At 45.3% G+C, this 27591-nt stretch overlaps 1 protein-coding gene across 6 annotated transcripts in view; it reads right to left on the bottom strand.

Annotated features, from left to right (window-relative positions):
• Positions 1 to 27591, bottom strand: part of NTPCR (nucleoside-triphosphatase, cancer-related) — a 499212-nt gene that overhangs the window by 374900 nt on the left and 96721 nt on the right. The window contains exon 1 of one of the 6 annotated variants that reach the window (XM_063917688.1): positions 3293 to 3335. The exons of the other annotated variants lie outside the window; for them this stretch is intronic. Coding sequence (XP_063773758.1) covers positions 3293 to 3314 — 22 coding nt within the window. The 5' untranslated portion in view covers positions 3315 to 3335. Of the gene's footprint in view, positions 1 to 3292; positions 3336 to 27591 lie in introns of those variants that run through there. 6 annotated transcript variants of the gene reach the window in all.

The following is a 27591-nucleotide window of genomic DNA, read 5'->3' as shown; positions in this document are numbered from 1 at the left end:
CGTGCCTGAGTCCGCTTGTAAGGCCCCAGCGTCATGCTGAGGACTTGGCAGAAGCGGGGGAGGGCTTCTGTTCGTGGGAAGAGGCTGTCTGCTGCAGTCTTTTTCCCCTTCCTCTGCCCCGGGGCAGATATGAGTGGCCTTTTGCCCGCTTGCCCTTATGGGGACGAAAGGACTGAGCCTGAAAAGACGGTATCTTTTTCTGCTGCGAGGTGACTTGGGGTAAAAAGGTGGATTTTCCAGCCGTTGCCGTGGCCACCAGGTCCGATAGACCGACCCCAAATAACTCCTCCCCTTTATACGGCAATACTTCCATATGCCGTTTGGAATCCGCATCCCCTGACCACTGTCGCGTCCATAATCCTCTTCTGGCAGAAATGGACATCGCACTTACTCTTGATGCCAGAGTGCAAATATCCCTCTGTGCATCTCGCATATATAGAAATGCATCCTTTAAATGCTCTATAGTCAATAATATATTGTCCCTGTCCAGGGTATCAATATTTTCAATCAGGGAATCCGACCAAGCCACCCCAGCACTGCACATCCAGGCTGAGGCGATTGCTGGTCGCAGTATAATACCAGTATGTGTGTATATACTTTTAAGGATATTTTCCAGCTTCCTATCAGCTGGTTCCTTGAGGGCGGCAGTATCAGGGGACGGTAACGCCACTTGTTTTTATATAAGCGTGTGAGCGCCTTATCTACCCTAGGGGGTGTTTCCCAACGCGCCCTAACCTCTGGCGGGAAAGGGTATAATGCCAATAATTTTTGAGAAATTAGCAGTTTTTTATCGGGGGAAACCCACGCTTCATCACACACCTCATTTAATTCATCTGATTCAGGAAAAACTACGGGTAGTTTTTTCACACCCCACATAATACCCTTTTTTGTGGTACTTGTAGTATCAGAAATGTTCAAAACCTCCTTCATTGCCGTGATCATGTAACGTGTGGCCCTACTGGAAAATACGTTTGTTTCCTCACCGTCGACACTGGAGTCAGTGTCCGTGTCAGTGTCTGTATCGACCTGAGGTAACGGGCGTTTTATAGCCCCTGACGATGTTTGAGACGCCTGTACAGGTATTAACTGATTTGCCGGCTGTCTCATGTCGTCAACAGTCTTTTGTAAAGTGCCGACACTATCACGTAATTCTTTCCATAAGACCATCCAGTCAGGTGTCGACTCCCTAGGGGGTGACATCACTAACACAGGCAATTGCTCCGCATCCACACCATTTTCCTCCTCATACATGTCGACACAGCGTACCGACACACAGCACACACACAGGGAATGCTCTGATAGAGGACAGGACCCCACTAGCCCTTTGGGGAGACAGAGGGAGAGTTTGCCAGCACACACCAGAGCGCTATATATATATATATACAGGGATAACCTTATATAAGTGTTTTTCCCTAATATAGCTGCTGTATATATTAATATGCCAATTTAGTGCCCCCCCTCTCTTGTTTTACCCTGTTTCTGTAGTGCAGGACTGCAGGGGAGAGTCAGGGAGCCTTCCTCCAACGGAGCTGTGAGGAAAAAATGGCGCTTGTGTGCTGAGGAGATAGGCTCCGCCCCCTTTTCGGCGGCCTTTCTCCCGCTTTTTTGTGGAAAACTGGCAGGGGTTAAATACATCCATATAGCCCAGGAGCTATATGTGATGTATTTTTAGCCATTTAAGGTATTTTCATTGCGTCCCAGGGCGCCCCCCCCCAGCGCCCTGCACCCTCAGTGACCGGAGTGTGAAGTGTGCTGAGAGCAATGGCGCACAGCTGCGGTGCTGTGCGCTACCTTATTGAAGACAGGACGTCTTCTACCGCCGATTTTCCGGACCTCTTCACTCTTCTGGCTCTGTAAGGGGGCCGGCGGCGCGGCTCCGGGACCCATCCATGGCTGGGCCTGTGATCGTCCCTCTGGAGCTAATGTCCAGTCGCCTAAGAAGCCCAATCCACTCTGCACGCAGGTGAGTTCGCTTCTTCTCCCCTTAGTCCCTCGATGCAGTGAGCCTGTTGCCAGCAGGTCTCACTGAAAATAAAAAAACCTATTTAAACTTTTACTCTAAGCAGCTCAGGAGAGCCACCTAGATTGCACCCTTCTCGTTCGGGCACAAAATCTTAACTGAGGCTTGGAGGAGGGTCATAGGGGGAGGAGCCAGTGCACACCAGCTAGTCCTAAAGCTTTTACTTTGTGCCCAGTCTCCTGCGGAGCCGCTATTCCCCATGGTCCTTTCGGAGTCCCCAGCATCCACTAGGACGTTAGAGAAATGGTATCCACTTTTAAGAACCGAGACTACTTTTAATTCAAATATTGACCTTCATACAGTAGAAAACTCTGAAAAGATCAATATTAATTTTTATTGTTTTATATTAATTTTTAATGAAAGGTGTGTCAGTCATTGAGAATCACTTACAGATATACATATAAGTGTACATGGGTGGTAGTCATGTGACCGCCGGTCGGCTGACCGACAGTCACATGACCTCCTCCGTGAGCCCGACGGCTCACTATCCCGATGGTCGGCATGCCGACCAACAGGGACTATTTCCACTCGTGGGTGTCCACGACACCCATAGAGTGGGAATAGAACCCGTGGCGACCGCAGGTCGCCACCGAGCCCGCAGCGTGGCGAGCGTAGCGAGCCCGCAAGGGGCTTGCTGCACTCGGCCTTCCCCGCCGGGATCCCGGCGTCGGTATGCTGCCGGGATCCCGGCGTCGGTAAGGTGACCGGCGGTCAGGAGACCGCCGGTCACCCGTACTACACCCGTGTACATACCCAGAATGAAATGGCTGGTTTGACAATCTCAAAGGTATAAATGATGTGGCTTCCTCAATAGGTCTCACAGAATGGATCTTTTTAGAAAAATGGAAACATTATCACTATTTCCAAAAGGCATAGTTCTAACCACAACAACTTCAAATTAGTCTCATAAAAAACAATCCTTTCAGCAGATGGAGACATTGTCACCGTTTGCAAGAGGCACAATTCTGATGGTGAGTATAATACCTATATTCACTGTGTCTTGTAAAAAAGGGCTTTTCAGGAAATATTGTCACTATTTATAAAGGGCACAGTTCTAATAAAGTTTGTACCAGCCTTAACCTTTATAGTGATTGATTCCAATAAACCATCAGGAAAATTATTTTCATAGTTATTAATTAGAGCCTTCAAAAAATTAAACAAAGATAATAGACAAATAATTAATTCCAATAAACCAGCAAGAGATTTACATTCACAGTTATTAACTGAAGCCTTCAGAAAAATGAAACAAACAGAGATGATGTGTGCACTCACCCTGGGAAAACTTTAGCTGCATGTGGAAGTCACAGAGTAAAGCAGTGATTGCTGCAGCTGCTATTTAAATTACTTGCCTGCATACATCACTTCCTTTAATTAGAGATGGCTTCTAATAGTTAAATCATCCTAAATGAAGGTTAAACTTTACTTATAGATTCATACTTCTCTTCTATGAGGATCCACAAATAAAATTGCCTGCTTCCAATATGTTGTGCCTTTAGCTAATGTACTTGGTAAACTTTTTATTCATGTTAAAAAGGCTAAATTGCTCACACCTGACCGGAAGACCGTATTTCCGGTGTGCGTTCCAATATGCGTTCCACCTACTGTGACATCACCAAAAAGGCTGTTTTAATGGTGCAACCTCTCCCACGGGTCATCCCTTCTCTCTGACGCGTAGCACATCAGGGGACATGTAGTCTCCTTCTCATAGACCTCCCCTCCCCTCTGACGAGCAACGCGTCATGGGGCATGTTATTACCTTCCCCTGACGCATACCGCGTCACTGGTCCTGTGGGTCGGATCGGCCTAGGCCTTCGTACAAAGTGCATCGCGGGCACGTGACTGAACACGTGCACCATGATGCATACCCCCACATGATTCCCACCATTCATTGGCCTATAATACAGCGCACATCATGGTCTCCTAGCAACCTCTGGTGGTCGTCACCCGGGGTTTGAAATCCATGAATTTTTAGATATTCTGATCAAGATGCATTCGGACATATTTGAGACATGTTTTGAAAGTATTTACAATATACTTCGTTTTAGTGGGGATTAATTCTGTGATATATACCAACTTATCCCCCATATAAACAGACCATATCTTAATATGTGTTCACTGTATTGATAATGCAACCATTTAGCTACATTCAAACCAGAATTTTGTAAATATGTCAGTGACTGAGAAAAAAATATTAAATATGAATTAATTGATAATAAGTGTGCATTTTTTTATAAAGTGTGTTTTTGGAATTAATTAGATGTGTGTGTGTTTTTGATATTAATGGAATATATGTATTTCCAGTTTGATTAAAAAAAAAATACTAAATTAGTAGCTACCACAATTTACTCTAAGAAGGGAAGGCGCAAAAATTACAATACACACCATAATGGGGAACGTAAACTGCTTTTCTCTAACGTCCTAGTGGATGCTGGGGACTCCGTCAGGACCATGGGGAATAGCGGCTCCGCAGGAGACAGGGCACAAAAGCAAGCTTTTAGGATCACATGGTGTGTACTGGCTCCTCCCCCTATGACCCTCCTCCAAGCCCCAGTTAGGTTTTTGTGCCCGTCCGAGAAGGGTGCAATCTAGGTGGCTCTCTTAAAGAGTTGCTTAGAAAAAGTTTTTAGGTTCTTTATTTTCAGTGAGTCCTGCTGGCAACAGGCTCACTGCATCGAGGGACTTAGGGGAGAGAATTTCAACTCACCTGCGTGCAGGATGGATTGGATTCTTAGGCTACTGGACACCATTAGCTTCAGAGGGAGTCGGAACACAGGTCTCGCCCTGGGGTTCGTCCCGGAGCCGCGCCGCCGACCCCCTTGCAGATGCTGAAGATTGAAGAGGTCCGGAACCAGGCGACAGAAGACTTTTCAGTCTTCCTCAGGTAGCGCACAGCACTGCAGCTGTGCGCCATTGTCTGTCAGCACACTTCCCACAGCGATCACGGAGGGTGCAGGGCGCGGGGGGGGGGGCGCCCTGGCAGCAATGTAGAATACCTGTATGGCGAAAAATACATCACATATAGCCCTTGAGGCTATATGGATGTATTTAACCCCTGCCAGACTTCACAATCTCCGGAGAAGAAGCCCGCCGAAAAGGGGGCGGGGCCTATTCTCCTCAGCACACAGCGCCATTTTCCCTCACAGAAAGGCTGAGGGGAAGGCTCCCAGGCTCTCCCCTGCACTGCACTACAGAAACAGGGTTAAAACAGAGAGGGGGGGCACTGATTTGGCGATATACATATATATTAAATGCTATATGGGAGGAACACTTATATAAGGGTTGTCCCTGTATAATTATAGCATTTTGGTGTGTGCTGGCAAACTCTCCCTCTGTCTCCCCAAAGGGCTAGTGGGTCCTGTCCTCTATCAGAGCATTCCCTATGTGTGTGCTGTATGTCGGTACGTGTGTGTCGACATGTATGAGGAAAATGTTGGTGAGGAGGCGGAGCAAATTGCCTGTAATGGTGATGTCACTCTCTAGGGAGTCGACACCGGAATGGATGGCTTACTTATGGAATTACGTGATAATGTCAACACGCTGCAAGTGGGTTGACGACATGAGACGGCCGGCGAACAAATTAGTACCGGTCCAGGCGTCTCAGACACCGTCAGGGGCTTGTAAAAATGCCCATTTACCTCAGTCGGTCGACATAGACCCAGACACGGACACTGATTTCAGTGTCGACGGTGAAGAAACAAACGTATTTTCCTTTAGGGCCACACGTTAAGGGCAATGAAGGAGGTGTTACATATTTCTGATACTCCAAGTACCACAAAGAAGGGTATTATGTGTGAGGTGAAAAAACTACCTGTAGTTTTTCCTGAATCAGATAAATTAAATGAAGTGTGTGATGATGCGTGGGTTTCCCCCTATAGAAAATTATTGGCGGTATACCTTTTCCCGCCAGAAGTTAAGGCGCATTGGGAAACACCCCTCAGGGTGGATAAGGCGCTCACATGCTTATCAGAAAAATATCCTAAAAAGTATACACACACATGCTGGTGTTATACTGTGACCAGTGATCGCCTCAGCCTGGATGTGCAGAGCTGAGGTGGCTTGGTCGGATTCCCTGACTAAAAATATTGATACCCTTGACAGGGACAGTATTTTATTGACTATAGAGCATTTAAAGGATGCATTTCTATATATACGAGATGCGCAGAGGGATATTTGCACTCTGGCATCAAGAGTAGATGCGATGTCCATATCTGCAAGAAGATGTTTATGGACACGACAGTGGTCAGGGGATGCAGATTCCAAACGGCACAAAGATGTATTGCCGTATAAAAGGGGAGGAGTTATTTGGGGCCGGTCCATGGGACCTGGTGGCCACGGCAACTGCTGGAAGATCCACCGTTTTTTACCCTAAGTCACATCTCTGCAGAAAAAGACACCGTCTTTTCAGCCTCAGTCTTTTCGTCCCTATAAGATATCTGCCCAGGGATAGAGGAAAGGGAAGAAGACTGCAGCAGGCAGCCCATTCCCAGTAACAGAAGCCCTCCACCGCTTCTACTAAGTTCTCAGCATGACGCTGGGACCGTACAGGACCCCTGGATCCTACAAGTAGTATCAAAGGGGCACAGATTGGAATGTCGAGGCGTTTCCCCCCTCGCAGGTTCCTGTAGTCTGCTGTACCAATGTCCCCCTCCGACAGGGAGGCAGTATTGAAAACAATTCACAAGCTGTATTCCCAGCAGGTGATAATAAAATTACCCCTCCTACAACAAGGAAAGGGGTATTGTTCCACACTATAGGGTGGTACTGAAGCCAGAAGGCTAGGTGAGACCGATTCTAAATCTGAAAAATTTGAACACTTACAAGGGTTCAAATCCAGATGGAGTCACTCAGAGCAGTGATAGCGAACTGGGAACAAGGGGACTATATGGTGTCCCGGGACATCAGGGATGCTTACCTCCATGTCCCAAAATTTGCTTTTCTCACCAAGGGTACCTCAGGTTCGTGGTACAGAACTGTCACTATCAGTTTCAGACGATGCCGTTGGAGTGTCCAAGGCACCCCGGGTCTTTACCAAGGTAATGACCGAAATGAGGATTCGTCTTCAAAGAAAATGGACGACCTCCTGATAAGAACAAGGTCCAGAGAACAGTTGGAGGTCGGAGTAGCACTATCTCAAGTAGTTCTACGACAGCACGGGTGGATTCTAAATATTCCAAAACCGCAGTTGTTCCGACGACACGTCTGCTGGTCCTAGGGATGATTCTGGACACAGTCCAGGAAAAGGGTGTTTCTCCCAGAGGAGAAAGCCAGGGAGTTATCCGAGCTAATCGGGATCCTCCTAAAACCAGGAAAAGTGTCAGTGCATCATTGCACAAGAGTCCTGGTAAAAAATGGTGGCTTATTACGAAGCGCTTCCATTCGGCAGATTTCACGCAAGAACTCTTCAGTGGGATCTGCTGGACAAATGGTCCGGATCGCATCTTCAGATGCATCAGCGGATAACCCTATATCCAAGGACAAGGGTGTCTCTCCTGTGGTGATTACAGAGTGCTCATCTTCTAGAGGGCCGCAGATTCAGCATTCAGGATTGGATGCTGGTATCCACGGAGGCCAGCCTGAGAGGCTGGGGAGCAGTCACACAGGGAAAAAATTTCCAGGGAGTGTGATCAAGTCTGGAGAATTCTCTCCACATAAATATACTGGAGCTAAGAGCAAATTTGTAATGCTATAAGCTTAGCAAGGCCTCTGCTTCAAGGTCAGCCGGTATTGATCCAGTGGGATAACATCACGGCAGTCGCCCACGTAAACAGATAGGGCGGCACAAGAAGCAGGAGGGCAGTGGTCAAAACTGCAAGGATTTTTCGCTAGACGGAAAATCATGTGATAGCACTGTCAGCAGTGTTCATTCCGGGAGTGGACGACTGGGAAGCAGACTTCCTCAGCAGGCACGACCTCCACCCGGGAGAGTGGGAACTTCATCGGGAAGTTTTCCGCATGATTGTGAACCGTTGGGAAAGACCAAAGGTGGAAATGATGGCGTCCCGCCCGAACAAAAAACGGGACAGGTATAGCGCCAGGTCACGAGACCTTCAGGCGATAGCTGTGGACGTCCTGGTAACACCGTGGGTGTAACAGTCGGTGTATGTGTTCCCTCTTCTGCTTCTCATAACCAAGGTATTGAGAATTATAAGACGTAGAGGAGTAAGAACTATACTCGTGGCTCCGGATTGGCCAAGAGGGACTTGGTACCCGGAACTTCAAGAGATGCTCACAGAGGACTAATGGCCTCGGGAGCTAAGATGGGATTTGCTTTCAGCAAGAACCATGTCTGTTCCAAGAGGAACCGTGGCATCTGCCTCTAAGAAAGGACCTGCTCCAGCAGGGACCTTGTCTGTTCCAAGACTTACCGCGACTGCGTTTGACGGCATGGCGGTTGAACGCCGGATCCTAAGGGAAAAGGCATTCCGGAAGAGGTCATACCTACCCTGGTCAAAGCCAGGAAGGAGGTGACCGCACAACGTTATCACCACATGTGGTGAAAATATGTTGCGTGGGTGAGGCCAGGAAGGCCCCACGAAAAAATTTCAACTAGGTCGATTTCTGCACTTCCTGAAAACAGGAGTGTCTATGAGCCTCAAATTGGGGTCCATTAAGGTTCAAGTTTCGGCCCTGTAGATTTTCTTCCAGAAAAAATTGGCTTCAATTCCTGAAGTCCAGACGTTTGTCAAGGGAGTATTGCATATACAGCCCCTTGTGTGCCTCCAGTGGCACCGTGGGATCTCAACGTAGTGTTGGGATTCCTCAAATCATATTGGTTTGAACCGATCAAATCTGTGGATTTGAAATATCTCACATGGAAAGGGACCATGTTGTGGCCCTGGCCTCGGCCAGGCGATTGTCAGAATTGGGGGCTTTGTCTTAAAAAAAGCTCATATTTGTTTTTCCATTCGGACAGGGCAGAACTGCGGACTCGTCCCCAGTTTCTTCCTAAGGTGGTGTCAGCGTTTCGCCTGAAACAACATATTGTGGTGCCTGCGGCTACTAGGGACTTGGAGGACTCCAAGTTGCTAGACGTTGTCGGGGCCCTAAAAATAGATATATATATATATATATATATATTTCCAGGACGGCTGGAGTCAGAAAGTCTGACTTGCTGTTTATATTGTATGCACCCCAAAAGATGGGTGCTCCTGCTTCTAAGCAGACTATTGCTCGTTGGATTTGTAGTACAATTCAGCTTGCACAGTCTGTGGCAGGCCTGCCACAGCCAAAATCTGTCAATGCCCATTCCACAAGGAAGGTGGGCTCATCTTGGGCGGATGCCCGAGGGGGTCTCGGCTTTAAAATTTTGCCGAGCAGCTACGTGGTCAGGGGGGAACACGTTTGTAAAATTCTACAAATTTGATACCCTGGCTGAGGAGGACCTGGAGTTCTCTCATTCGGTGCTGCAGAGTCACCCGCACTCTCCCGCCCGTTTGGGAGCTTTGGTATAATCCCCATGGTCCTGACGGAGTCCCCAGCATCCACTAGGACGTTAGAGAAAATAAGATTTTACTTACCGATAAATCTATTTCTCGTAGTCCGTAGTGGATGCTGGGCGCCCATCCCAAGTGCGGATTGTCTGCATTACTTGTACATAGTTATTGTTACAAAAATCGGGTTATTATTGTTGTGAGCCATCTTTTTTAGAGGCTACTTCATTGTTATCATACTGTTAACTGGGTTCAGATCACAAGTTGTACGGTGTGATTGGTGTGGCTGGTTTGGGTCTTACCCGGGATTCAAGATCCTTCCTTATTGTGTACGCTCGTCCGGGCACAGTACCTAACTGAGGCTTGGAGGAGGGTCATAGGGGGAGGAGCCAGTACACACCATGTGATCCTAAAAGCTTGCTTTTGTGCCCTGTCTCCTGCGGAGCCGCTATTCCCCATGGTCCTGACGGAGTCCCCAGCATCCACTACGGACTACGAGAAACAGATTTATCGGTAAGTAAAATCTTATTATTTCCCTTTCCTAAATTTTTTTAAGTTTTCTATGTGATGTGCAATAGATATTAATATTAAATCCCTTACCCAAGGCCGTGAACTGCTATTATTTGGCCTTGGGTAAGGGATTTAATATTAATATCTATTGCACATCACATAGAAAACTTCATTAAAAATTTAATATGGTGTGTATTGTAATTTTTGCGCCTTTCTTCCCTTCTTAGAGTAAATTGTGGTAGCTACTAATTTAGTATTTTTTTATTTTTTTATCAAACTGGAAATACATATACAGGTTGAGTATCCCATATCCAAATATTCCGAAATACGGAATATTCCGAAATACAGACTTTTTGGAGTGAGAGTGAGATAGTGAAACTTTTGTTTTTGATGGCTCAATGTACACAAACTTTGTTTAATACACAAAGTTATTAAAAAATATTGTATTAAATGACCTTTAGGCTGTGTGTATAAGGTGTATATGAAACATAAATGAATTGTGTGAAGGTACACACACTTTGTTCAATGCACAAAGTTATAAAAAATATTGTCTAAAATGACCTTCAGGCTGTGTGTATAAGGTGTATATGTAACATAAATGCATTCTATGCTTAGATTTAGGTCCCATCACCATGATATCTCATTATGGTATGCAATTATTCCAAAATACGGAAAAATCCGATATACAAAATACCTCTGGTCCCAAGCATTTTGGATAAGGGATACTCAACCTGTATTCCATTAATATCAAAAACACACACACACACATCTAATTAATTCCAAAAACACACTTTATAAAAAAATGCACACTTATTATCAATTAATTCATATTTAATATTTTTTCTCAGTCACTGACATATTTACAAAATTCTGGTTTGAATGTAGCTAAATGGTTGCATTATCAATACAGTGAACACATATTAAGATATGGTCTGTTTATATGGGGGATAAGTTGGTATATATCACAGAAATAATCCCCACTAAAACGAAGTATATTGTAAATACTTTCAAAACATGTCTCAAATATGTCCGAATGCATCTTGATCAGAATATCTAAAAATTAATGGATTTCAAACCCCGGGTGACGACCACCAGAGGTTGCTAGGAGACCATGATGCGTCAGGGGAAGGTAATAACGTGCCCCATGACGCGTTGCTCGTCAGAGGGGAGGGGAGGTCTATGAGAAGGAGACTACATGTCCCCTGATGCGCTACGCGTCAGAGAGACGCATCAGATGTGGTACGCGTCAGAGAGAAGGGATGACCCGTGGGAGAGGTTGCGCCATTAAAACAGCCTTTTTGGTGATGTCACAGTAGGTGGAACGCATATTGGAACGCACACCGGAAATACGGTCTTCCGGTCAGGTGTGAGCAATTTAGCCTTTTTAACATGAATAAAAAGTTTACCAAGTACATTAGCTAAAGGCACAACATAGTGGAAGCAGGCAATTTTATTTGTGGATCCTCATAGAAGAGAAGTATGAATCTATAAGTAAAGTTTAACCTTCATTTAGGATGATTTAACTATTAGAAGCCATCACTAATTAAAGGAAGTGATGTATGCAGGCAAGTAATTTAAATAGCAGCTGCAGCAATCACTGCTTTACTCTGTGACTTCCACATGCAGCTCAAGTTTTCCCAGGGTGAGTGCACACATCATCTCTGTTTGTTTCATTTTTCTGAATGCTTCAGTTAATAACTGTGAATGTAAATCTCTTGCTGGTTTATTGGAATTAATTATTTGTCTATTATCTTTGTTTGTTTAATTTTTTGAAGGCTCTAATTAATTACTATGAAAATAATTTTCCTGATGGTTTATTGGAATCAATCACTATAAAGGTTAAGGCTGGTACTAACTTTATTAGAACTGTGCCCTTTATAAATAGTGACAATATTTCCTGAAAAGCCCTTTTTTACAAGACACAGTGAATATAGGTATTATACTCACCATCAGAATTGTGCCTCTTGCAAATGGTGACAATGTCTCCATCTGCTGAAAGGATTGTTTTTTATGAGACTAATTTGAAGTTGTTGTGGTTAGAACTATGCCTTTTGGAAATAGTGATAATGTTTCCATTTTTCTAAAAAGATCCATTCTGTGAGACCTATTGAGGAAGCCACATCATTTATACCTTTGAGATTGTCAAACCAGCCATTTAATTCTGGGTATGTACACTTATATGTATATCTGTAAGTGATTCTCAATGACTGACACACCTTTCATTAAAAATTAATATAAAACAATAAAAATTAATATTGATCTTTTCAGAGTTTTCTACTGTATCAGGGCCGAAACTAGGGGGGGGCTAGGGGGGCAGGCGACCTGGGCGCCAGATTGGAGGGGGCGCCGAGACCCCCTAACACCCGCCGCGGCACTTACTTTTAAACCCCCTTCTCCCGAGTGCCCAGCTCGGGGGGCGGGGTTTCGCGGAATGACGCGATTGTGTCGTGACGTCACGGCGCAAACGCGTCATTTCACGAAACCCCGCCGGAGGAGGGAGAAGGGGGAGCCCGGAGCCGCGCAGACGAGGAGGGAGAGGCGGCTGAAGAGCGGCGAGAACCGCTTCAAATGTAAGTCAGCCCCTCTCCCTTCCGCTCTCTCTCTTTCCCTCCACCACCTGCCGCAATGTGTAAAATGGGGACCTGTGCCTGCCGCTATGTGTAAAATGGGGACCTGTGCCTGCCGCTATGTGTAAAATGGGGACCTGTGCCTGCCGCTATGTGTAAAATGGGGACACTTGCCAGCGTACTGTGTAAAATGGGGACCTGTGCCTGCCGCTATGTGTAAAATGGGGACACTTGCCAGCGTACTGTGTAAAATGGGGACCTGTGCCTGCCGCAATGTGTAAAATGGGGACACTTGCCAGCGTACTGTGTAAAATGGGGACCTGTGCCTGCCGCTATGTGTAAAATGGGGACACTTGCCAGCGTACTGTGTAAAATGGGGATCTGTGCCTGCCGCAATGTGTAAAATGGGGACACTTGCCAGCGTACTGTGTAAAATGCGGACCTGTGCCTGCCGCTATGTGCAAAATGGGGACACTTGCCAGCGTACTGTGTAAAATGGGGACCTGTGCCTGCCGCAATGTGTAAAATGGGGATCTGTGCCTGCCGCAATGTGTAAAATGGGGACACTTGCCAGCGTACTGTGTAAAATGGGGACCTGTGCCTGCCGCTATGTGTAAAATGGGGACACTTGCCAGCGTACTGTGTAAAATGGGGACCTGTGCCTGCCGCAATGTGTAAAATGGGGACACTTGCCAGCGTACTGTGTAAAATGGGGACCTGTGCCTGCCGCAATGTGTAAAATGGGGACCTGTGCCTGCCGCTATGTGTAAAATGGGGACACTTGCCAGCGTACTGTGTAAAATGGGGACCTGTGCCTGCCGCAATGTGTAAAATGGGGACACTTGCCAGCGTACTGTGTAAAATGGGGACCTGTGCCTGCCGCTATGTGTAAAATGGGGACACTTGCCAGCGTACTGTGTAAAATGGGGACCTGTGCCTGCCGCAATGTGTAAAATGGGGACACTTGCCAGCGTACTGTGTAAAATGGGGACCTGTGCCTGCCGCAATGTGTAAAATGGGGACCTGTGCCTGCCGCTATGTGTAAAATGGGGACACTTGCCAGCGTACTGTGTAAAATGGGGACCTGTGCCTGCCGCAATGTGTAAAATGGGGACACTTGCCAGCGTACTGTGTAAAATGGGGACCTGTGCCTGCCGCTATGTGTAAAATGGGGACCTGTGCCTGCCGCAATGTGTAAAATGGGGACACTTGCCAGCGTACTGTGTAAAATGGGGACCTGTGCCTGCCGCTATGTGTAAAATGGGGACACTTGCCAGCGTACTGTGTAAAATGGGGACCTGTGCCTGCCGCAATGTGTAAAATGGGGACACTTTTTCCTGCCGCAATGTGTAAAATGGGGACACTTTTTCCTGCCGCAATGTGTAAAATGGGGACACCTGTCTGCCGCAATGTGTAAAATGGGGAATGGGGACACTTGCCTGTCGTACTGTGTAAAATGGGGACACTTTTTCCTGGATATGAAATTTATGTTAGAAAAGGCAGTTTTTCAGGTAAAAAAGTTCTGAAAGAGAGAGATATATATATATATATATATATATATATATATATATATATATATAATATTTTTATTCATTTATTTTTATTTTTTTATTTTATTTTATTATTTTTATTTATTTATTGTAAAATATATTTTTTTTTTTTGCGGGGGGGGGGGGGGGGGGGGGTGTCAAATGACTACCTTGCCCCGGGTGACAAAAATCCTAGTTTCGGCCCTGACTGTATGAAGGTCAATATTTGAATTAGAAGTAGTCTCGGTTCTTAAAAGTGGATACCATTTTTTAGGTATGTCTATAGTAATTTGGATTACCAAATTAACTTAATTATTAAATTATATCAATAGGTATGTTTTTGTGAATAACATCATTTTTGTTTTCTATTAGGTAGTTTACAAAAATGCCGATATTCGGTTGTCAGCACTCCTAGGAGGCTAGAATCAATAATTCCTATAGGCGGTTTGACAAAGATTTTACGCCAAAACTATCTTTAAGGTATGGTATTTCCTATGATCAGCTAATAGAACCAAATAGGCAGCTGACTACCTAAATTGGTCCATATTAGATTCTCCCTTTCTCTCTTTATTAGGCAGTCCATATAAAACATCATCATTTAATTGGTTATACTTTTTAGAAGAAATATCCATTAGGAGTCCGGATATAAGAGCTCCACTTATTAAGTCCCGACATATTTCGAATAATCCTTTTTTGAGGTATGTCTAGTCGACAACTATAATAATATTAATAATGTTTCATTAGTTCCATCAAAAGAACACATGTAAGAATGTGTTGTTTATATCCATTTTAGGATAGGATCATTTATACAAATCCATTGAGAGCAAATTAGTCCTCTTTCTATACTCGGTAGGTACTGTTTTTATACTACGTATACATAATTCCCTTAATTTTTCAATAGCAGTCTTAAATAGAATTATTTTTATTATCTCCCAAACAAGTTACCCCTGATGAAGTCGATAAGACGAAACGCGTTGGGTTGTCAGTCAAAGGATCACAATCTAGTTTGTGAAGATACTCCCTGTCGAGCTCGCACCTTGCAAAAGGTGAGGGGTATCTAGGATCCATCTCACAAACGTGTTGGCTGTGTATTCTTTTGGTTGTATTTTATTCATATAATTTTATATTGTGAACTGTGTAAAAACTCGTATGTTCAATTACATGTTATTAAAACAACTTTTTACTAATTGGCCGATTGGCCTCTTGTTTAGGTGACTATTTTGGTGAGGGGTGTCGGTTACAGGTCCCCAGTTTTAAATATCCTCCAGTCTACATTCTGACGAAATTATCGCCTGAAGTGTGTAAATACATTCCATCTTAGCGCACTTGGGAATTTGTGTTATATATATATATATATATATATATATATATATATATATATATATATATAGAGAGAGAGAGAGAGAGAGACAGCATAAAGGGGCACTCACCAGAGTTTTGCACGTAAAAAGCATTGATTTTTAATTTATACTTATCAAGGTGATTTCACAAGAAGAGAGTTCTTTCAACGTTTCGATCCCTCAGGATCATCGTCCGGAAAATACAGCAAAGGCAGCATGTACAAGAAATTGCATCTGTTCATATACACCAGTGTCTAGTAGTCAATGCCTAACGGGCCTCCTAAAATACCTCCAGCACATTTAGACAAACCAACCTAATTGGTCACGCAATCAGTGAAACAAACGAATCACTAGTGCATTACAAATATAGAGGGGAAATAAAGGATAAACATGCTTTCTCATCAGATAGGGGACCAAAAAAACCCCTATGCAATTGGTACTTACCAAAAAACAAGGCTGGCACTGCATTAGGGGCTAATACCTTTATCAGGTGTGCTGGCGTGCGTTCCAATGTGTCCAAATTGAACACATTGTATTTCCTGTGTAAATCGCGGGTAATACCCGCGTCACGGCTCGTCACAGCTGCACCCACTCAGGGAGAGATCAGGAATCACCGCCGTGCGTTCCATTGAGCTCACATGGAACGCACTGCACTTCCTGTTACAGCTGCGTCACTTCCGGTTGCAGTCATACAGCGCCGCTGGACGGCAAATGTATTCAGGGCTCGGTTGTCATGGCTACAATCGGGATGGGCTTATATACCCATCTATCAAATTTGTTGCATACGAAATATATACCAAATGCACTATCCATCTGACAATCCACAGTCACATCCAAATGGCTGAATAAAATTGTACAAATATAAAGGGTAAAGTTTTGATCTTATCAGTAGTTATTAGCCCCCTCTATAGGTAAAAGTATCATAACTGCATGTATAACTGATTGTGCCGAGATCAATAGGAGACCCGTTGGAGGAAGTTTACATAACATTTCAAACAGTGTGTCACATAAATGCGTATATATCACATCGTGCATAACTAACAACACAAAAACACATATATATATATAATGTAATATTAAAAAATCTATGGTAACACATATAAATCCATTATTAAATGTATATAATCTTAGAAACCCCACTAGGTGGGTGTAATGGAATAGATTTACATTAGATTAAAATTAAAAATGAGTGCGTTGGCAGAGTATGATTAGATTTGGAAAGATCAAACAAACATTTTTAAATTTTTATAAATTTAGTGATCCCTACTTAAGATCTTTGAATTAGCGTAAAAAAACACTGAGAGGATTATTTTCATTTAGGCCGTTGGGCGAGATTGTACCCAAACGGTAGATCCATCTTGACTCCAGCTTCTTAAGGATCAGCCCCCTGTCACCACCTCGTGGCAGGGGCGGTACCCAATCTATTAAGCGGCATTGTAGTGTAGCTAATTGGTGTCCAACAGTTAGGAAATGTTGCGCAACGGGCTTATCAGTCGTTCCTGTAGACAAGGCCTGTCTGATCGTCATCCTGTGGTTGGCCATCTGTTCTCGGAACGTACAAGATGTCATCCCCACATATGACAGTCCACATGGACAGGTGAGGAGGTAGACCACATGGTCCATGCGGCAATGCAGTTTGTAACGTATCCGGATGGGCCTTCCTGTTTGAGGATGCGGGAAACTAGTTCCAGGGACCATTGAACGGCATGTAGTACATCCTGTACATTTAATGCAACCTGGTTTCTGGGTCATCAGCCACGTATTCTCACCCACAGTGGTTAACCTACTGGGGTGCATCAGTAGTTTGAGATTTCTTCCTCTACGGTACGCCATCATTGGGTTACCAGTATTAAAGGTGGTTAATGAGGGGTCTGTAGAAACAATTGGCCAATGTTTTTTAATCGTCTTGGCAACATTAGATGATTTCTGATCATACTGCGTTACAAAGATCATACGATCACCTCGTTTCTGCACACTTTTGCGTGTATTTTTATGTGCTCTGATGAGGCATCCTTCAATAGTTTTGCTGTTATAGCCCCTTTCAAAAAAACGTTGACTCATTTCTGCCAGCTGTGTTTCTGCAACAACCGGATCAGAATTGTTTCTAATGACACGCATGAATTGTGAAATAGGCAAACTGTTCTTTAGATGAGGTGGGTGATTGCTTCTAGCGTGTAATATAGTATTTCTGTCTGTATCTTTACGGTAAAGAGTGGTGCTTAGTCGGGAGCCGTCTCTTTTAATCATCACATCTAGGAATTGAATGTTGGTATGGCTGCATTGTCCAGTAAAACGAACGCTACTATCTAATGAATTCAATGTACTAAGCATACTATAAAAATGCTCCTCAGTGCCTCTCCACAAGAGAAAAACATCATCGATGTATCTTTTATAGTAAAGAATTATCTCACCAAAGTACGGAATGATATGCTTTGACTTGTATTCATGCATAAATACTCCAGCATAGATGGGGGCCACATTGGACCCCATCGCTGTCCCTGCACATTGAATGTAAAAGTTATTATCATACATGAAGTGATTATGTACAAGGATAAGTTCCAATAACTCCAAAATTAATTCTACCGGTGGCCCTGTTGGTCCACATGGTCTATGAGTCATAATTAGCTTACGAACAGCTTCAATTCCCTGTTCATGTGGAATAATAGTGTACAGGGATGACACATCGAATGTACACAGCAATGTGTCATCTGGCAAATCATCTATAGTCAGGTTCTTGTCCAGAAAATCCCCCGTATCCCGTAGGTAACTTGGGATAAACTGGACAAGTCCTTGCAGAAAACTATCTACAAACATGGACAGAGGCTGCAACAAGGAGCCCCGGGCAGAGATGATGGGTCTGCCGGGGGGATCTATCATGGTTTGTGTACCTTCGGCAGAGTATAAATCACTGGGCAGACCGGATGATCCACCTTAAGGAAACCCATGATCTGTTCAGTGAGCCAGCCACACTTAACAGCCCTATCCAGGCAACTGTCAACTACCCTCTTAATACGGGGGATGGGATTACCAGTGCACCGAATGTATGTAGCAGTTTCGGATAGCTGACGATTAATTTCGCGTCGTAGTCACAGAAGTTTTGAACGACAGCCCCGCCCTTATCAGGGGGGCGTATCACGATGGATTGATTGCCCCTAAGTGATCTCAATGCTTTCCATTGATCAGACGACAAATTACTATGGGTCAGTGTGTCTTTGTCATTGTCAATGTCCAATTCAACCATTCTCAAGAATGTATGTATACTAGCATTGGAACATTGTGGGTCAAACAAGCTCGGCTTGCGTAGAACACTAGCCTCCTGATGAACTAATGAACCACTGTGGCTGTTACGAAAAATATCTTTTAATCTTAATTTGCGACCAAACTTGTACTGATCCACTGACAAGTTGAAACTATCATGTTTTGATGTAGAGACAAATGACATACCTAGGGAGAGCAATAACAATTCACCTGGGGACAATGTATGTGAAGACAGATTAAAGATTAGATCTAATTCCGGCGTCTCCGCCTCCCTCTTCTCTTTATAACCCCCTCGCCTCGGATGGGGCCTCCTTGTTGCACCGTACCTCCTGTGTGGTGATCTAAAAAACCACTTGGTGGACGGGTGGTAGAATTATCAGTATCAGAGGTGGAAGGTGAAGTAGTGGTCTCAAATCTATCAAAGCCCCTTTGTCTAAAGTACCTCTGGGACCTTTGGCGACGGGAGCCTTGTGTATTTCCAGTCAACCAGCGGTATACCTGATGGTTGGCATAATCACTGGTTACCGTCTGTAATTTTTTTCTCTTAAAGGCTACTAACTCGTCTCTAAAGGATTCAACAGAGGTTTTTAGTTTATCACACCAATTTTCAGATTTATCTGCTTTAAATGTGGCTAAACTGGCTTTATCAAGGGCTGTGATTTCCTCGCGTACTTTAGCTACCTCAGATCCCACCTCTATTACTAGAAGGATGAGGTCTAAGGAGCATTTATTCAGCACGCCGCACCATTTACTACAAAAAAGAGCGCTGGTGCGGCCAATGGTAGGTATATTAGCTACCCGGAAGCCACGCGGTATCCTCTTAGTTCTATGATACTCCGATAGAAACTGGCCATGTAAGGTCAGTTCTACCTCTCTCCGTTTCAATCTAAGCAGTTTATGATATATATCAATTGTTTTCTCAGTTAGTAATTTGTTTAAATCCAAATGGTCAAAGCAGATCTTATCTGCATCCTCATCTGTCAAAGACACAAGCCCACTCTCAGCTGCTTGTAATAAATTCTCATCAAAAGCAATATTAGTGGATTGAGACATGAGTCTATGTCTCTATCAAACTGCAATACCTTATTTACAAGCAGAGCTAGAATTTACTTGTCCTAAATGTGTCACAGGTTTTTTAGATACATCAAACCACAATAGAACCATGTATTAACCACAATATACCCTCACAGAAGATCATGTATTATGAAGAGGCACCGAGGAGCATATACGCCAACATACTCATAGAGGACAAAAAACAATTAAAAAGGAAGTACACCCCTCAAGGTATTCCAGGGGAAACTTCCAAGTAAAAACCACTAAATTAATGGTGACATGAAAACGTCATCTAAAAGCAAAAAGAAACGTGGGTGACAGACCTAAAACAAAGTCCATATAGCCAAGACTTTGTTCAAAATACAGTTCAAGAGGTGGTCGCACTCGCACAGAAAAATATGTGACACACTGTTTGAAATGTTATGTAAACTTCCTCCAACGGGTCTCCTATTGATCTCAGCACAATCAGTTATGATACTCTTACCTATAGAGGGGGATAATAACTACTGATAAGATCAAAACTTTACCCTTTATATTTCTACAATTTTATTCAGCCATTTGGATGTGACTATGGATTGTCAGATGGATAGTGCATTTGGTATATATTTCGTATGCAACAAATTTGATAGATGGGTATATAAGCCCATCCCGATAGTAGCCATGACAATCGAGCCCTGAATACATTCACCGTCCAGCGGCGCTGTATGACCGCAACCGGAAGTGACGCGGCTGTAACAGGAAGTGTAGTGCGTTCCATGTGAGCTCAATGGAACGCACGGCGGTGCTTCCTGATCTCTCCCTGAGTGGGTGCGGCTGTGACGAGCCGTGATGCGGGTATTACCCGCGATTTACACAGGAAACACAATGTGTTCAATTTGGACACATTGGAACGCACGCCAGCACACCTGATAAAGGTATTAGCCCCTAATGCAGTGCCAGCCTTGTTTTTGGTAAGTACCAATTGCATAGAGGGTTTTTGGTCCCCTATCTCTGATGAGAAAGCATGTTTATCCTTTATTTCCCCTCTATATTTGTAATGCACTAGTGATTCGTTTGTTTCACTGATTGCGTGACCAATTAGGTTGGTTTGTCTGAATGTGCTGGGGGTATTTTAGGAGGCCCGTTAGGCATTGACTACTAGACACTGGTGTATATGAACAGATGCAATTTCTTGTACATGCTGCCTTTGCTGTATTTTCCTGACGATGAACCTGAGGGATCGAAACGTTGAAAGAACTCTCTTCTTGTGAAATCACCTTGATAAGTATAAATTAAAAATCAATGCTTTTTACGTGCAAAACTCTGGTGAGTGCCCCTTTATGCTGTCTCTCTATACGTTGATGTCTGGATTAACACTCTGGACCTCTTGGGAGTCACCCCAGTTGATGCCATATATATTTTTCTGTGCGAGTACCTCTGGAACTAATATATATATATATATATATATATATATATATATATATATATATATATATATATATATATATATATATATATATATATATATATATATATATATATATATACACACACACACACACACACACACACACACACACACACACACTGCTCAAAAAAATAAAGGGAACACTAAAATAACACATCCTAGATCTGAATGGATACAATATACTTATTAAATACTTTGTTCTTTACATAGTTGAATGTGCTGACAACAAAGTCACACAAAAATTATCAATGGAAATCAAATTTATTAACCCATGGAGGACTGGATTTGGAGTCACCCTCAAAATGAAAGTGGAAAAACACACTACAGGCTGATCCAACTTTGATGTAATGCCCTTAAAACAAGTCAAAATGAGGCTCAGTAGTGTGTGTGGCCTCCACGTGCCTGTATGACCTCCCTACAATGCCTGGGCATGCTCCTGATGAGGTGGCGGATGGTCTCCTGAGGGATCTCCTCCCAGACCTGGACTAAAGCATCCGGCAACTCCTGGACAGTCTGTGGTGCAACGTGGCATTGGTGGATGGAGCGAGACATGATGTCCCAGATGTGCTCAATTGGATTCAGGTCTGGGGAACGGGCGGGCCAGCCCATAGCCAATTTTAGGCCCATAGTCACTCCTGACTGTAGGAAGTGCAGAAATCGACCCAGCTGAAATTCCTCTGTTGGGGCCTTCCTGGCCTCACACCAAGCAACATATTTTCGCCATATGCGGTGATAATGTTGTGCTGTCACATCCTTCCTAGCTTTTATCAGCGTAGGAATGACTTCATCCGGAATGCCCTTTTCCATTAGGATCCGGCGTTCAACCGCCATGCCGTCAAACGCAGCCGCGGTAAGTCAAGGAACAGACAGGGCCCCTGCTGCAGCAGGTCCTGTCGGAGCGGCAGAGGCCATGGGTCCTCTGAGATCATTTCTTGAAGTTCCGGGTACCAAGTTCTTCTTGGCCAGTCCGGAACGATGAGTATAGTTCTTACTCCTCTCTTTCTTATTATCCTCAGTACCTTGGGTATGAGAGGAAGAGGAGGGAACACATAAACCGACTGGTACACCCAGGGTGTCACTAGAGCGTCTACAGCTATCGCCTGAGGGTCCCTTGACCTGGCGCAATATCTTTTTAGCTTTTTGTTGAGGCGGGACGCCATCATGTCCACCTGTGGTCGTTCCCAACGGTTTACAATCAGCTTGAAGACTTCTGGATGAAGTACCCACTCTCCCGGGTGGAGGTCGTGTCTGCTGAGGAAGTCTGCTTCCCAGTTGTCCACTCCCGGAATGAACACTGCTGACAGTGCTAGCACGTGATTCTCCGCCCATCGAAGAATCCTTGTGGCTTCTGCCATTGCCAACCTGCTTCTTGTGCCACCCTGTCGGTTTACATGGGCGACCGCCGTGATGTTGTCTGACTGAATCAGCTCCGGTTGGTTTTGAAGCAGGGTTTCTGCTTGACTCAGGGCATTGTAAATGGCCCTTAGTTACAGAATATTTATGTGTAGGGAAGTTTCCTGACTCGACCATTGTCCTTGGAAGTTTCTTCCCTGAGTGACTGCCACCCAACCTCGGAGGCTTGCATCCGTGCTCACCAGGACCCAGTCCTGTATGCCGAATCTGCGGCCTTTGAGAAGATGAGCACTCTGCAGCCACCACAGCAGAGACACCCTGGCCCTCGGGGACAGGGTGATCAACCGATGCATCTGAAGATGCGATCCGGACCACTTGTCCAATAGATCCCACTGGAAGATCCTTGCATGGAACCTGCCGAAGGGAATTGCTTCGTAAGAAGCTACCATCTTTCCCAGGATTCGCGTGCAGTGATGCACCGACACCTGTTTTGGTTTCAGGAGGTCCCTGACTAGAGATGATGATTCCTGGGCCTTCTCCTCCGGGAGAAACACCTTCTTCTGTTCTGTGTCCAGAATCATGACCAGGAACAGCAGACGCGTCGCAGGAATCAGCTGTGACTTTGGGATATTCAGAATCCAGCCGTGCTGATGCAGCACTTCCTGAGATAGTGCTACGCTGACTAGCAACTGCTCTTTGGACCTCGCCTTTATCAGGAGATCATCCAAGTACGGGATAATTATAACACCCTTCTTTCTGAGGAGTATCATCATTTCGGCCATTACCTTGGTAAATACCCTCGGTGCCATGGACAGACCAAACGGCAACGTCTGGAATTGGTAATGACAGTCCTGTACCACAAACCTGAGGTACTCCTGGTGAGGTGGGTAAATGGGGACATGCAGGTACGCATCCTTGATGTCCAATGACACCATAAAATCCCCCTCTTCCAGGCTTGCAATAGCCGCCCTGAGCGATTCCATCTTGAACTTGAACTTCCTTATACAAGTGTTCAAGGATTTTAAATTTAGGATGGGTCTCACCGAACCATCCGGTTTCGGTACCACAAACATTGTGGAATAGTAACCCCGTCCCTGTTGAAGGGGGGGTACCTTGATTATCACCTGCTGGAGGTACAGCTTGTGAATAGCTGCCAGTACTACCTCCCTTTCTTTGGGAGCAGCTGGCAAGGCTGATTTGAGGTAACGGCGAGGGGGAGTGGCCTCGAACTCAAGCTTGTATCCCTGAGATACCACTTGCAGAACCCAGAGATCCACCTGTGAGCGAACCCACTGGTCGCTGAAGTTCCGGAGACGCGCCCCCACCGCACCTGGCTCCGCCTGTGGAGCCCCAGCGTCATGCGGTGGACTTAGAGGAAGCGGGGGAGGATTTTTGTTCCTGGGAACTGGCTGTCTGGTGCAGCTTTTTCTCTCTTCCCTTGCCTCTGGGCAGAAAGGAAGCGCCTCTGACCCGCTTGCCTTTTTGGGGCCGAAAGGACTGTACCTGATAATACGGTGCTTTCTTAGGCTGTGAGGAAACCTGAGGTAAAAATGTCGACTTCCCAGCTGTTGCTGTGGATACGAGGTCCGAGAGACCATCCCCAAACAATTCCTAACCCTTATAAGGCAAAACCTCCATGTGCCTTTTAGAATCAGCATCACCTGTCCACTGCCGAGTCCATAATACTCTCCTGGCAGAAATGGACATTGCATTAATTCTAGATGCCAGCCGGCAAATATCCCTCTGTGCATCCCTCATATATAAGACTACGTCTTTAATATGCTCTATGGTTAGCAAAATAGTATCCCTGTCAAGGGTATCAATATTATCTGACAGGGTATCGGACCAAGCTGCTGCAGCACTACACATCCATGCTGAAGCAATTGCAGGTCTCAGTATAGTACCTGAGTGTGTATATACAGACTTCAGGATAGCCTCCTGCTTTCTATCAGCAGGCTCCTTTAAGGCGGCCGTATCCTGAGACGGCAGTGCCACCTTTTTTGACAAGCGTGTGAGCGCCTTATCCACCCTAGGGGATGTCTCCCAACGTAACCTGTCCTCTGGCGGGAAAGGGTACGCCATCAGTAACTTTTTAGAAATCACTAGTTTCTTATCGGGGGAACCCCACGCTTCTTCACACACTTCATACAACTCATCCGATGGGGGAAAAACCACTGGTTGCTATTTCTCCCCAAACATAATACCCTTTTTTGTGGTAACCGGGTTAATGTCAGAAATGTGCAACACATTTTTCATTGCCATAATCATGCAACGGATGGCCCTTGTGGATTGTACATTTGTCTCATCCTCGTCTACACTGGAGTCAGACTTCGTGTCGACATCTGTGTCTGCCATCTGAGGTAGCGGGGGCGTTTTTGAGCCCCTGATGGCCTTTGAGACGCCTGGGCAGGCACGGGCTGAGAAGCCGGCTGTCCCACTGCTGTTACGTCATCTAACCTTTTATGTAAGGAGTTGACACTGTCGGTTAATACCTTCCACATATCCACCCACTCTGGTTTCGGCCCCGCAGGGGGTGACATCACACTTATCGGCACCTGCTCCGCCTCCACATAAGCTTCCTCATCAAACATGTCGACACAGCCGTACCGACACACCGCACACACACAGGGAATGCTCTGACTGAGGACAGGACCCCACCAAGTCCTTTGGGGAGACAGAGAGTATGCCAGCACACACCACAGCACACACCATAATGCAGGGATGCACACTATACAGAGTGATTTTTCCCCTATAGCAGCTTATATACACAGTTTTGCGCCTAAATTTATGTGCCCCCCCCTCTCTTTTTTACACTAGAAGTCTGGAACTGCAGGGGAGAGCCTGGGGAGCGTCCTTCCAGCGGAGCTGTGAAGAGAAAATGGCGCTGGTGTGCTGAGGAAGATAGCCCCGCCCCTTCATCGGCGGGCTTCTCCCGCGTTTTTAAATGTATAATGGCGGGGGTTAATGCACATATACAGTTTATTAGACTGTATTATGTGCTTTTTGCCAAGTAAGGTAATCTAATTGCTGCCCAGGGCGCCCCCCCCTAGCGCCCTGCACCCATCAGTGACCAGAGTGTGTGGTGTGCTAAGGGAGCAATGGCGCACAGCTGCAGTGCTGTGCGCTACCTTAATGAAGACCGGAGTCTTCAGCCGCCGATTTTCAACTTCTCTTCGTTCTTCTGGCTCTGCAAGGGGGACGGCGGCGCGGCTCCGGGACCGGACGACCGAGGACTGGGCCTGTGTTCGATCCCTCTGGAGCTAATGGTGTCCAGTAGCCTTAGAAGCCCAAGCTAGCTGCAAGCAGGTAGGTTCGCTTCTCTCCCCTCAGTCCCACGAAGCAGTGAGTCTGTTGCCAGCAGATCTCACTGAAAATAAAAAACCTAACAAATACTTTTTCTAGGAAGCTCAGGAGAGCCCCTAGAGTGCATCCAGCTCTGGCCGGGCACAGATACTAACTGAGGTCTGGAGGACGGGCATAGAGGAAGGAGCCAGTGCACACCAGATATAGGTGGTCATTCCGAGTTGTTCGCTCGTTATTTTTCTTTCGCAACGAAGCGATTAGTCGCTAATGCGCATGCGCAATGTCTGCAGTGCGACTGCGCCAAGTAAATTTGCTATGCAGTTAGGTTTTTTACTCATGGCATTACGAGGTTTTTTCTTCGTTCTGGTGATCGGAGTGTGATTGACAGGAAGTGGGTGTTTCTGGGCGGAAACAGGCCGTTTTATGGGTGTGTGCGAAAAAACGCTACCGTTTCTGGGAAAAACGCGGGAGTGGCTGGAGAAACGGGGGAGTGTCTGGGCGAACGCTGGGTGTGTTTGTGACGTCAAACCAGGAACGACAAGCACTGAACTGATCGCAGATGCCGAGTAAGTCTGGAGCTACTCAGAAACTGCTAAGAAGTGTCTATTCGCAATTCTGCTAATCTTTCGTTCGCAATTTTGATAAGCTAAGATTCACTCCCAGTAGGCGGCGGCTTAGCGTGTGCAAAGCTGCTAAAAGCAGCTTGCGAGCGAACAACTCGGAATGAGGGCCATAGTACCTAATCTTTCTTTTAAGAGTGCCCAGTCTCCTGCGGAGCCCGTCTATACCCCATGGTCCTTACGGAGTACCCAGCATCCACTAGGACATCAGAGAAATGTGGGATTTTGAATTTTGGATAAGGGATACTCAACCTGTATATGGTGACTGAAAATAGGATTTTTGTACCTACCAGATAAATCCTTTTCTTTGAATCCATAGGGGGCACTGGAGTACTCTTGGGATATGGACAGAGCGATAGCAGGGATAGGCACATTTAAATATTTATATGTGAAACCCTCCTTCCCCCCATACTCCCAACATGCCTCAGTGTTTTTTGCTGAGCCGAATAGGAGCGAAAGAGGATGAACAATGGAGAATTACATATAACATAATATAACGAACAAGTAGAAGTTGAAATTAAACAGATAACAAATCACCTTAACCTTCAAACAAGCAAGTGATAATGTGTACTATAAGTATAAACTGAACCTACCACAACACAGGTGAAACTGCTCTGGGTGGGCGTCCTGTGCCCCCTATGGATTCAAAGAAAAGGATTTATCTGGTAAGTACCAAAATCCTATTTTCTTTTTCATCCACTAGGGGTCACTGGAGAACTCTTGGGAAGTACCAAAGTTTCCCCATTGGGCAGGAGAGCAGGTTAGCACCTGTAACAGTAGACGGCCAAAGCTAGATGCTGATGCCGCAAAAGTATCTAACTTGTAAAAGCGCACCAACGTGTGCACTAACTATGTAACCGCATGGCAAAGCCCCACAACCTGCACTAACTATGTAACCGCATGGCAAAGCACCATGACCTTCACTATCTATGTAACCGTATGGCAAAGCCCCACGACCTGCTGCCCATGATGTTCCCACAAAACGCTTGGAATGTGCTGACATAGATGCAGGCGGTTGTAAATTAGTATGAAAGTAAGCCTGACGAATGGTCAGCTTAAACTATGTAGCCAACTTCTGTCTGGCTGCTGGCCAACCTATCTTTACTGCATTTTAGAGAACAAAAAATGTTTCTGTTTTACGTACTGTTGATGTTCAGGTTA

Source organism: Pseudophryne corroboree, chromosome 4 (assembly GCF_028390025.1).
Source record: "Pseudophryne corroboree isolate aPseCor3 chromosome 4, aPseCor3.hap2, whole genome shotgun sequence".
Classification (NCBI taxonomy): Eukaryota; Metazoa; Chordata; class Amphibia; order Anura; family Myobatrachidae; genus Pseudophryne; species Pseudophryne corroboree.
The sequence above is the reverse complement of the archived record's forward strand: the minus strand, read 5'-3'. Positions and strand labels throughout refer to the sequence as shown.